The sequence below is a fragment of the Podarcis vaucheri genome, assembly GCF_965113315.1.
Source record: "Podarcis vaucheri genome assembly, chromosome: 10".
Classification (NCBI taxonomy): Eukaryota; Metazoa; Chordata; class Lepidosauria; order Squamata; family Lacertidae; genus Podarcis; species Podarcis vaucheri.
In genome coordinates this window covers 71064770-71077453 of record NC_138748.1, presented here as the reverse complement: position 1 = coordinate 71077453, position 12684 = coordinate 71064770, and the positions used below count along the sequence as shown (strand labels likewise).

General features: G+C 48.7%; 1 protein-coding gene across 1 annotated transcript in view; it reads left to right on the top strand.

Moving 5' to 3' along the window:
- KCP (kielin cysteine rich BMP regulator) overlaps nucleotides 1-12684 on the top strand; it is a 104289-nt gene that overhangs the window by 44006 nt on the left and 47599 nt on the right. The window contains exons 18-25 of the mRNA XM_082238688.1: nucleotides 1040-1125; nucleotides 2352-2445; nucleotides 4136-4288; nucleotides 7473-7579; nucleotides 8813-8906; nucleotides 10435-10608; nucleotides 12187-12269; nucleotides 12454-12547. Coding sequence (XP_082094814.1) covers nucleotides 1040-1125; nucleotides 2352-2445; nucleotides 4136-4288; nucleotides 7473-7579; nucleotides 8813-8906; nucleotides 10435-10608; nucleotides 12187-12269; nucleotides 12454-12547 — 885 coding nt within the window. The remainder of the gene's footprint in view (nucleotides 1-1039; nucleotides 1126-2351; nucleotides 2446-4135; nucleotides 4289-7472; nucleotides 7580-8812; nucleotides 8907-10434; nucleotides 10609-12186; nucleotides 12270-12453; nucleotides 12548-12684) is intronic.

Below are 12684 nucleotides of genomic sequence, written 5' to 3'. Positions count from 1 at the left end.
AGTTATTTTTCTCTTTGACATCTGGTGGGAAGGTGTTCCACAGGGCGGGTGCCACCACCAAGAAGGCTCCATAGGATGCACACACATTTCCCCTTCATTTTTGGAGGGGGGAAAGTGCGTCCTATAGAGCGAAAAATACGGTGAACCATGCAATAAAAAGCAATTTTTGAAAGTTAAACAGCATCCATTATAGCCACTGGGAAGGATGTATTCTGAACTGCCTGCGCAGGCCTGGCAGAATAGAAAAGTTTGAGGCTGGCATTTGAAAGCTGGGGCAGAAGGTGCCCATGGAATCTGCATTGGCAGAGTCTCAGTCGTCATCCTTGGCCAATTTCAGGAGCCTAAATTGGGCGGTGGGTATCAGCATCGCCCTTGAGCCAGTGTCACCAACTGGACTCATCCACTTCAGCCCCGACTGGGCTAGGCGAGCTGGGTAGCACTTCCAGAGACCACCTTCTGCACAGGAACAGGTCAAAGTGCTGTGGACTCACAACTCAGAGTTGTGAGCACCGGATTCACTTCCACAAGAAGACAGTCGTCGCACAGCAGAGTCTAGCAGAGCATAAACGATTCGGAGAGCAGCTCTGTAGAATATCTTCTTTATTCTATCTACAACTATAATACACAACTATATACAGAGCTAAATGGAGTCTAAGCGAAAATGCTGAACTGCACTGAGTGTCTGCAGCTGCTCTTAGCAGCAACCTTATCTATACACACGATCTCTCTCTAACACTCAGTCTCTCTCTCCGACACTTTTATGTGAGGCTGGAGCGGAATAAGTAGTGAGCAGAAACCGCCCCTCCTCTCTGGAGAATCAGCAGAGAACATCAGCAGATTCTTGGATATGGGAGGGGTGAAATCTCCTCAGTGGGGGGGTTTGGACAGGAGTGTCCTGGAGGAAGGGCAGAGGGCAGGATTGGGCAGGATCCTGACCCCGCGGTTGATTTAGCATTTTTTTGGATGGTGGGGGGGGCTTAAAATGCCATTCGCTTGACCTCCTGCTCCTCTCTCCCCTTTCTCCGATCCGCCTGGACAGTGTGTGAATTTGAAGGACGGTCCTTCCAGAACAGAGAAACCTTTCGGCCTGCAGGGGGCAGCCCTTGCCTTCAGTGCACGTGCTCAGTGAGTAGGGCAGGGGTGGGGCAGGGAGGGGCTGTGCTCAGAGGGGAGGGGTACCACTCATGGCACACCGGGGAGGGGAGGGGTTCTTCACCACCCCTTTCTCTCCAGCAGGTCCCTCGTTGCTTCCAGGTGGCCTGTTTGATTGAACATTCGATTTCTGGAGAGATTAGACGAAGTTGCCTTTTCCTGACCATTCGTTCTGATTTGCTTGTGGGGAGATTAGATGAAGTTGCCTGTTTGCTGACCATTTGTTCTGATTTGCTTGTGGGGAAATTAGACGAAGTTCCTTATTTCATGCCCATTCATTCTGATTTGCTTGTGGGGAGATTAGATGAAGTTCCTTATTTCATGCCCATTCATTCTGATTTGCTTGTGGGGAGATTAGATGAAGTTCCTTATTTCATGCCCATTCATTCTGATTTGCTTGTGGGGAGTTTAGTTCCTTATTTCATGCCCATTCATCTAACCTGCTTGTGGGGAGATTAGATGAAGTTCCTTATTTCATGCCCATTCATTCTGACCTGTTTGTGGGGAGATTAGACGAAGTCCCTTATTTCATGACCATTCATTCTGACCTGCTTGTGAGGAGATTAGACGAAGTTCCGTATTTCATGCCCATTCATTCTGACTTGCTTGTGGGGAGATTAGACGACATCGCGTCGGAGCAAGTCCCACACTTTCCAGTGCATTTCCCAGTCACTTTCCTTATTGCAACCCCCCCCCCTGCTTCTTTGGGGTGGGTGACAACGGGTTCGTTTATTATTTTGATTCTAACATTTACACCCCTCCAAGGAGCTCAGTGTGGCAAATTTACCGTATTTTTCGCTCTATAAGACGCACCAGACCACAAGATGCACCTAGTTTTTGGAGGAGGAAAACAAGAAAAAAAATATTCTGAATCTCAGAAGCCAGAACAGCAAGAGGGATCGTTGTGCAGTGAAAGCAGCAATCCCTCTCCCTGTTCTGGCTTCTGGGATAGCTGCGCAGCCTGCATTCGCGCCATAAGACGCACACACATTTCCCCTTACTTTTTAGGAGGGAAAAAGTGAATCTTATAGAGCAAAAAAATACGGTATTTGCTTTCTTATTCATTCGTGAAAAGTCTTAATGCTCAGAGCGACTCGCACCGATCTCAGAACGCCCGTAAACACAAGTGACAACCCTGGAATACTTTCCGAGCCAGAGTCTTGCAAGATTCCGCTGACCTCCTTCTTTCCTGTCTATAGGATGGGCACGTCCGGTGCCAGGAGGAGCTGTGCCCACCCACAACTTGCTCGCAGCCTGTCCAAGACCCAGGGCACTGCTGCCCACTCTGCAAAGGTGAGCCTTGAACCCGGGGCCAGCAAAGCTTTGCCCAGGGCCGGATTTCGGTTTGATGAGGCCCTCAGCTCCTGAAGGTCATGGGGCCCTTTCTATGCCCAGCTGTCCTTTGCCAACAACAAATTGTCTCTGTTTTTTGTGTTGAATACAGTGGTACCTCGGGTTACATACGCATACGCTTCAGGTTACACACTCTGCTAACCCAGAAATAGTGCTTCAGGTTAAGAACTTTGCTTCAGGATGAGAACAGAAATTGTGCTCCGGCAGCACGGCAGCAGCAGAAAGCCCTATTAGCTAAAGTGGTGCTTCAGGTTAAGAACAGTTTCAGGTTAAGAAGGGACCTCCGGAATGAATTAAGTACTTAACCCGAGGTACCACTGTATATGCTACTGTATATGGTAATTTATGGACCTTTATGATAATTTATAGGGACGCGGGTGGGGCTGTGGATTAAACCACAGAGCCTAGGACTTGCCGATCAGAAGGTCGGTGGTTTGAATCCCCGCGACGGGGTGAGCTCCCGTTGCTCGGTCCCCGCTCCTGCCAACCTAGCAGTTTGAAAGCATGTCAAAGTGCAAGTAGATAAATAGGTACTGCTCTGGCAGGAAGGTAAACGGCATTTCTGTGCGCTGCTCTGGTTCGCCAGAAGCGGCTTAGTCATGTTGGCCACAGGACCTGGAAGCTGTACGCCGGCTCCCTCGGCCAATAAAGCGAGATGAGCGCCACAACCCCAGAGTCGGCCACAACTGGACCTAATGGTCAGGGGTCCCTTTACCTTTACTTTATGGTAATTTATGGACTAACCATTAAAGAGTTACCGTGCCTGTTGTGGCTGCAGAGGCCGATACAGGAGAGACATGTTTTATTGCAGCTGGGGCAGACGAAGATGTCCGGTTCTGCTGCTGCGGATCGGGGCTGGATTTAGGTCTGATGAGGCCCTAAGCGACTGAAGATAACGGGGGCCTTTCTATGTCCAGCTGCCCTTTGTCAACAACAAATTGTCACTGTTTTTTGTTTGGAATATATGCTATATGGTAATGTATGGACCTAATAGGTATCTAAAGCCATTCGCACATGTCTCCGTGCACCCATTCCATGCAGAATGTAGGCCCCCTATATATAGAAAGGAGCAAACCAGTGGTATTTTAGGGAGCAGGCTAGCAGGCAGGGCCCATGACTTACATCAGGCATAGGCAACCTCGGCCCTCCAGATGGTTTGGCCTACAATTCCCATCATCCCTGACCACTGGTCCTGTTAGCTAGGGATCATGGGAGTTGTAGGCCAAAACATCTGGAGGGCCAAAGGTTACCTATGCCTGACTTACATCACAGGAGCCTACACAACACAAAACACGGTTGCTGTAGGTAGGTTTTCTTTTATTTTTTTATATCTTATATTTTGGAAATGTACATCCAGGTGTTTTTTCCTTTAATTTTTTTTTTGGGGGGGCGAGAGAAAGGGGCCCTAAACTAGAGCTTGTTTAGATTATACCTAAATCTGGCACTGGCTTTGCCAGTTCCTAGGCAGGACCAATTCTGCCACTCCTCCTGAGGGCTCCCAGGTGAGAGATCTGGATCCAGCTTGGGCATGTGAGGATTGCAGGTTTGGAAGGGACCCCCAGGTATCATCCAGACTGACCCCGCCACCAGTCCTATGACGACAACTCACTCTCTCTCTCTCTCCCACCAGTGTGTGTCCTCGACAGCGTGGAGTTTGAAGACGGCACCGAGTGGGAACCGGAGGGCGAGCCCTGCACCAGCTGCATCTGCCTCCAGGGAGAGCCGGTGTGCAGCCCCACCCCCTGCCCCCCACTTCCTTGCCAACATCCAGCCCAGCTGCAAGGTGAGAGCACACCTGGACGGCCCGCCTCCAAGTCTCCGCTATAGGGAGGGGGCAGCTGACACAGACAGATGCACCAAATTCCTTTGTACCGTTCATGTGCCAAATGAGCCATTGCCAACCGGGTGCCCTCCAAGTCCTTTTCATGATACCGTATTGGCCCAAATATAAGCCCCCCCCCCAATTCCGACCATGAAAAGTTAATGGGCGGCTTATATTCTCCACATGACAAAAATGGGCGTTTATGATATTGCTGTTGAAACAGACATACGGTAAATCAGAACCAATAAAAATGTTCTATTGCCGATTTGCGAGCTTGAGACTGATGTGCAATTAATTCTGAAGTCATTCATCGCTTGCCCCGTATTTTACAGTGCGGTATTGTTAAGAGTGTGAGAGCCTGCGGAATTGTAGCAATTGAATAGCGATTTGCAATTTTAGCGTGTACTGTATTCCATGAATCTAATTGGCTTTTTTACTTTTATCTCCAATTTTAAGGGAGTGGCTTATATTTGGGTACAGTGGTACCTCGAGTTACATACACTTCAGGTTACATACGCTTCAGGTTACAGACGCTTCAGGTTACAGACTCTGCTAACCCAGAAATAGTGCTTCAGGTTAAGAACTTTGCCCCAGGATGAGGACAGAAATCGTGCTCCAGCAGCGTGGCAGCAGCAGGAGGCCCCATTAGCTAAAGTGGTGCTTCAGTTTAAGAACAGTTTCAGGTTAAGTACGGACCTCCGGAACGAATTAAGTACTTAACCTGAGGTACCACTATATTGTCTTTTTAATATTTTTTTTATTTGAATTTTAAAGGTGCGGCTTATTTGCTGGTGCGTTTTATATTTGGGGCAAAACGGTACTTTTCGAGCTTGGGTACATTGGCTGGGACCAGGGAGAATCATAGAATCCTAGAAGAGTTGGAAGAGACCACAAGGGCCATCGAGTCCAACCCCCTGCCAAGCAGGAAACACCATCAGAGCACTCCTGACATATGGTTGTCAAGCCTCTGCTTAAAGACCTCCAAAGTAGGAGACTCCACCACACTCCTTGGCAGCAAATTCCACTGTCGAACAGCTCTTACTGTCAGGAAGTTCTTCCTAATGTTTAGGTGGAATCTTCTTTCTTGTAGTTTGGCTCCATTGCTCCGTGTCCGCTTCTCTGGAGCAGCAGAAAACAACCTTTCTCCCTCCTCTATGTGACATCCTTTATATATTTGAACATGGCTATCATATCACCCCTTAACCTCCTCTTCTCCAGGCTAAACATGCCCAGCTCCCTTAGCCGTTCCTCATAAGGCATCGTTTCCAGGCCTTTGACCATTTTGGTTGCCCTCCTCTGGACACGTTCCAGTTTGTCAGTGTCCTTCTTGAATTGTGGTGCCCAGAACTGGACACAGTACTCCAGGTGAGGTCTGACCAGAGCAGAATACAGTGGCACTATTACTTCCCTTGATCTAGATGCTATACTCCTATTGATGCAGCCCAGAATTGCATTGGCTTTTTTAGCTGCCGCGTCACACTGTTGGCTCATGTCAAGTTTGTGGTCAACCAAGACTCCTAGATCCTTTTCACATGTAGGGAGAGTTGTCTGCAACGTCTGAAGGGCACCCAAACCATCTTTCCTCTGCCTCCCATCCCAAATTTGCATTTGAACATCTGGAACGGACGTTGCTGCAGATCTGGGCTGTTAATTCAAAACAACATTTTAGGAGCCGGAGGCAGTGAGGGACTCCGGGGGTCCCGGGAGCTTACCCAAAGTTTGATTTCCTTGGAATGAAGGCCAGCGGAGAATGTAGTGCCTTCAGTATGTATGGTTTTCTCTGCGCATATATACAACCTGAGTGTAAGACAGAGGGCTCACAGCATTAACATATATAATAACAATAACAATAATAATAATAATTTTTATTAATACTAATTTCATTTATTTATTTATTTATACCCTGCCACTCTGGGCGGCTTCCAATCAAGTGTTAAAAACAGTACAGCATTAAATATTAAAAACTTTTTTGAACAGGGCTGCCTTCAGATGTCTTTTAAAGATAGGATAGCTGCTTATTTCCTTCACATCTGAAGGGAGGGCGTTCCACAGGGCGGGTGCCGCTACCGAGAAGGCCCTCTGCCTGGTTCCCTGTAACCTCACTTCTCACAATGAGGGAACCGCCAGAAGGCCCTCGGAGCTGGACCTCAGTGTCCGGATAGAACGGTGGGGGTGGAGATGCTCCTTCAGGTTTCCTGGGCTGAGGCCGTTTAGGGCTTTAAAGGTCAGCACCAACACTTTGAATTGTGGTCTGAAACATGTGCTCAGAATTGTACTGGGAGCCAATGCAGATCTCTCAGAACCGGTGTTATGTGGTCCTGGCAGCCACTCCCAGTCACCAGTCTAGCTGCAACATTCTGGATTAATTGCATTTCCTGGTCACTTTCAAAGGTAGCCCTACGTAGAGCGCATTGCAGTAGTCCAAGCGGGAGATAACCAGAGCATGCACCACTCTGGCGAGACGGTCTGTGGGCAGGGAGGGTCTCATCCTGCATACCAGATGGAGCTGGTAGACAGCCACCCTGGACACAGAATTAACCTGCGCCTCCATAGACAGCTGCGAGTCCAGAATGACTCCCAGGCTGCACACCTGGTCCTTCAGGGGCACAGTTGCCCCATTCAGGACCAGGGAATCCCCCACACCCGCCCGCCCCCTGTCCCCCAAAAACAGTACTTCTGTCTTGTCAGGATTCAACCTTATTTACAATCTGCCCATCTGGCTGGGTTTCCCCAGCCACTCTGGGCGGCTCCCAGCAGAATACTAAAAACATGATTAAACATCAGACATTAAACAAGGCTGTGGGATGTGATCCATGAAAGACAGTAAAGTACAACATTCCTTGTACAGTGGTACCTTGTTTCATGAATGGGATCTGTTCCGGAGCTCCGGACGCTGGCTGAAAAGGATGCTGGACAAAGTGCAGCGTCTGCGGTTTGCGCTTCTGCATATGTGCGTAGCGCAATTTAGTGATTCTGTGCATGCGCGAGCGCACTGGCGGAGAAAGAGGAGTGCACGGGGAGCGCACTGCCCCCGGAGGAGAACTCCATTGTCTCTTGAGACAGATGGGTACCAAACAAGGTTCTTAGCCAGACCAGCACCCAGTAGGTGTTGAATTGTGACTCTCACCCTCTGCCTCCTCTGCAGGGTCCTGCTGCCCAGCGTGTCAGCAATGCTCCTACAACCAGCGGCTCTACAACAACGGGCAAGAGTTCATCGACCCGGACCATCCCTGCCAGAGCTGCCGGTGTCTGGTGAGAGCCAGCAGGGGACTCAGCTACATTAGTCAAAAAAACATTGTATTTTGAATGTGTTATAAACATGTAACACTAGATGGTACTGTAAAGCCCAAAACTTTTCTATGCGATTTTACATTTTACATTACTTTTTTTTCCCCTTTTGTTATAATGATTTAATTTATGACTTCCATATTTTTCACTCCGTAATACGCACCTGGCCATAAGACGCACCTAATTTTTAGAGGAGGAAAGGGGGGAAGTCCTGGTTTTGGGGGGATTAGCTCACAGTTGTGCAGCTTCTTTTGCAAAGGGGAAAAATCCTGTTTTTGTGGGGTTCAACTCACAGTTCTGCAGCTTCTTTAGGAAAGGAAAGGGAGCCATTTCTACAGTTTCCAGACGGATAATCTAACCAGCCAGTCCCATGTCGCTGGGGAAACAAACGGCCTCCGTCTGCAGAACATTCAACAATGGAGGCCTGGGCAAGGGGGCGGAAAGGGAGCCAGCGACCGACCACACATTCTCTCCATAAGACGCACATACATTTCCCCTTACTTTTTAGAAGGAAAAAAATGTGTCTTATGGAGCGAAAAATACAGTATTTATTGTGGGTTTTTGCCTGTGTGTAGATACAGCTGAACGTCGCCCCAGCATGCCCAGAGGCCGTTTTCCTGGACATTAGCTGTCTCACAAGCCAGATACAGTCATACCTCATGTTACGTCCGCTTCATGTTACGTCCTGCAGCAACCCGGAAGTACCAGAAAGGGTTACTACCGGGTTTTGCCGCTCAGGCATGCGCAGAAGCACAAAATGACGTCACACGCATGCACAGAAGCGACAAATCGCAACCCGCGCGTGCACAGATGTGCCGCTGCGGGTTGCGCTCTTTTCATGTTGCGAATGGGCCTCCGGAACGGATCCCATTTGCAACCAGAGGTACCATCGTGATTAAGTGGGCCTCGCCAGTCCTTACCAGTCAGTTGAGCAGCTCAGGTCTTGCAAAGTCTGACCATCTTTGATCAGCTTTGTGAACTCTTCTGCAACCCATCGTGAGCACAAATCGTCAGGAAACCAGAATCCGAAAGATATCCGGAGGGTTCCTGAGTCTGTGCAGTTTAGGCACGGAACGAACATGCGCAGAAGCCACAGTTTTGGGGCAGAACCACTTGTGCTATGTTCTTTGGGAGGAAAAGGGCAGTATACAAATTTAATAGCAATAATAAATAACAGTGCCTCCTTCTCTGGTGCAGGATGGCACCGTCCGCTGCTCCCCCACTCCCTGCCCACCGCTGACTTGCCCGCATCCAGAGAGGAGGCCTGGAATATGCTGTCCAAAGTGCCCCGGTGAGTCACCGAACGGGTAATTCCCATTTCAGCACCTGGAAAGGTGGGAATTGTAGTTTGTTCAGGATGCTGAGAGACCCCCTGTTCCCAGCACAGTGCTACGGTTCCCAGGATGGATAACCACCCATCCCTCTTCACCGAGAACTCTAAGGACTGTAGCTTTCCAAAAAGAACAGAGGGAGGGTTGTCTCCTTAATAACTCTCGGCCCCCAAACGACAGCTCCCGGAATTATCCAGAGGGTAATTGGGCCTGATCCGGCCTGTGGGCCTTAGTTTGCCGACCTCTGGGGTAGATCCACATGTATATACTTTGTAACTAAGTCTGCTTTCAGGGATCCAACTGTGAACTGAATGAGAGTAAACTACTTTTATATAAAATAATTGTTGGGTCTCTGGACCGTAATAAAGATTGATTGATTGATTGATTGATTGATATAAAATAAAATAAAATAAAAAATTCCTTCCAGTAGCACCTTAGAGATCAACTAAGTTTGTTCTTGGTATAAGCTTTCATGTGTATGCACTCTTCTTCAGATACACTGAAACAGAAGTCGCCAGGCCCTTATATATAGGGAGAAGGTGGGGAGGGATATTACTCAGAAGGGTGGTGGGAATGGGTGATTGGCTGATAGGTGTGGGACCTGTAACTACTTTTATATACTTTACACAAGATTGTGGCATGTTTATTCTTTTAAGAGAGATAGAAGGGAACTTACCAGGAACCTGGTAGTGAGAGGCTTACACGAGCCTGCAACCAGCTACCCGCCGTGTGTTTAAAAGGGGAATGTGAAACTTTGCTAAGTAAAGGAACTTGCTAGCGCAAGTTAGAAAGGATATTGATAAACATTACAGTCATACCTCGGGTTACAGACGCTTCGGGTTGCACGATTTAGGGATGTGCACCACGCCGAACCCGGAAGTACCAGAACGGTTACTTCTGGGTTTCGGCACTTGCGCATGCACAGGAGCACTAAATCGCACCTTGAGCATCATCATCATATTTTTTTTGTATGCCGCCTTTCCACAGTTAAAAAACAATTCTCAAGGCGGCTTACAGCGTAACAAGATTTACATAATTACAAAAGTCATAAACAATAAATAAACCACATCAAAAAATACACAACCAAATGGGAAACAATTTCCACATAAATCAAAATCTAAAACTAAGAATACAGCAGAAGTGCTGAATTGCAACCCGTGCATGCTCAGACGCACAGGTCGCAGGTTGCGAACGCTGCAGGTTGCGAACGTGCCTCCCGCACGGATCACGTTCACAACCCGAGCATCCACTGTACTTTTATATACTGTACACAAGATTGTGGTGTGTTTATTCTTTTAAGAGAGATATCAGGGAACTTACCAGGAACCTAATAGTGAGAGGCTTACACGAGCCTGCAACCAGCTATCTACTGTGCCTTTAAAAGGGGAATGTAAATCTCTGCTAAGTTATAGAACTTGCTAGTGCAAGTTTGGAAGGATATTGATAAACAGTATATCCTCTCCTGCCTCCCTGAACATTCCCACACAGATTGCACTCAGGACAACCGAGTGGTGCTGGACGGAGAAGAGCTGCCGAACCCGCTGAACCCCTGCCAGGCGTGCCTGTGCACCGCTGGAGAACTGCGCTGCAAGGAGCGTCAGTGCCCGGGGGCCCTGTGCGCTCACCCCTTGCCTGGATCCTGCTGCCAGAACAACTGCAACGGTGAGCATCTCCTGCACTGGGCTAGAATGCCACACACACACATCCCGGGAATCACAGAATTGTACATTTGGAAGGGGACCCCCCCCACCAAGGGATCATCTAGCCCAGGGGTCAGCAAACGTTTGCAGCAGGGGGCCGGTCCACTGTCCCTTAGCCCATGTGGGGGCCGGACTATATTTTGAGGGGGAAATGAACGAATTCCTATGCCCCACAAATAACCCAGAGATGCATTTTAAATAAAAGGACATATTCTACTCATGTAAAAACACGCTGATTCCCAGACCGTCTGCGGGCCGGATTTAGAAGGCAATTGGGCCAGATCTGGCCCCCAGGCCTTAGTTTGACTACTCATGATCTAGCCCAAGCCCATGAAAGGCAGGAATCACATCCAGAAAGTAATGTAATCATGAATTTGGAACAGGGCCGAATTTCAGTTTGATGAAGCCCTAAGCTACTGAAGGCAATGGGGCCCTTGATACGTCCAGCTGTCCTTTGTCAACAACAAATGGTCGCTGGTTTTTTGTGTTGAATATATGCTATGTGGTCATTGATAGACCTAATAGACCTAATATGGACCGAAAGCCATTTGCATATAACAAGATATGTATTTTATCAAAGTAATTGCTGAACTGAAATACTATTAAGAAGAAGTATATTAACAGTGAAATACAATTAAGAACAAGTATGTTGTTGTTGTCTAGTCGTTTAGTCGTGTCCCACTCTTTGTGACCCCATGGACCAGAGCAAACCAGGCCCTCCTGTCTTCCTCTGCCTCCTGCAGTTTGGTCAAACTCATGCTGGTAGCTTCGAGAACACTGTCCCACCATCTCGTCCTCCGTTGTCCCCTTCTCCTTGTGCCCTCCATCTTTCCCAACATTAGGGGCTTTTCCACAGAGGCTTCTCTTCTCGTGAGGTGGCCAAAGTCTTGGAGTCTCAGCTTCAGGATCTGTCCTTCCAGTGAGCACTCAGGGCTGATTTCCTTCAGAATGGAGAGGTTTGATCTTCTTGCAGTCCATGGGACTCTCCAGAGTCTCCTCCAGCACCAGAATTCAAAAGCATCAATTCTTCGGCGATCAGCCTTCTTTATGGTCCAGCTTTCACTTCCATACATCACTACTGGGAAAACCATATATAGCTTTCACTTCCATACATCACTACTGGGAAAACCTGTATATAGAAAGGAGCAAACCAGGGATATTTGAGGGAGCAGGCTAGCAGGTGGGGCCCATTTCTTACATCAGAGGAGCCTACACAACACAAAACACGGTTGCTGTATGTAGCTTTTATTTTATTTGTTTTTTATTTTGGAAATGTATATCCAGGTGTTCTTTCTTTTACATTTTTGGGGGGCCCCCAAGAGAGTGGTTCCCTAAGCTATAGCTTGTTGAGTTTATATGCAAAACTGACACTGATTTGGAAGGGAACCTGAGGGTCATCTATCCCAACCCCGCCTAGAGGCCGCCCCTGATCCCCACTTGTTTCCTAGTCTTGCCCCCAGTCAGCTCTGCTCCCCAGAACCACACAGACCCCTTTCTCCAACTAATGGGTCCCACTATTAACCCTTCCCTTCCTGCGCAGGCTGCAACTACGCCGGGAAGGAGTACCCGAACGGGGCGGAGTTCCCCCACCCCACGGACAAGTGCCGGCAGTGCCACTGCATCGTGAGTGCCAGGGTAGCGGGGAAAGGAGGGTGGGGTCTTTCCCCTTTGCAGTTACGGAAGGGGCACCCAGGGGCCATCTAGTCCAACTCCCTCCCTTACGAAGCGGGAATCCTAGTACTGTAGAATCACAGAACTGTACCAGCGCAATGCTCAGCCAGCTTTTCTCCCCCCGTCCCGTCCGCAGAATGGGAACGTCCAGTGCCTCTCACGTCGCTGCCCGCCCCTTCTGTGCCCGGAACCGTTCCTGATGCCCGGAGAATGCTGCCCCCGGTGTCCAGGTAAGGAACTGCACCAGCTTCACCTTCCAGGGTCTGCCCACTTCCCTGGCAATAATAATAATAATAACAAAGTTTTATTTATATCCCACCCTCCCCAGCCGAAGCCAGGCTCAGGGCGGCTAACAACAATAAAACAG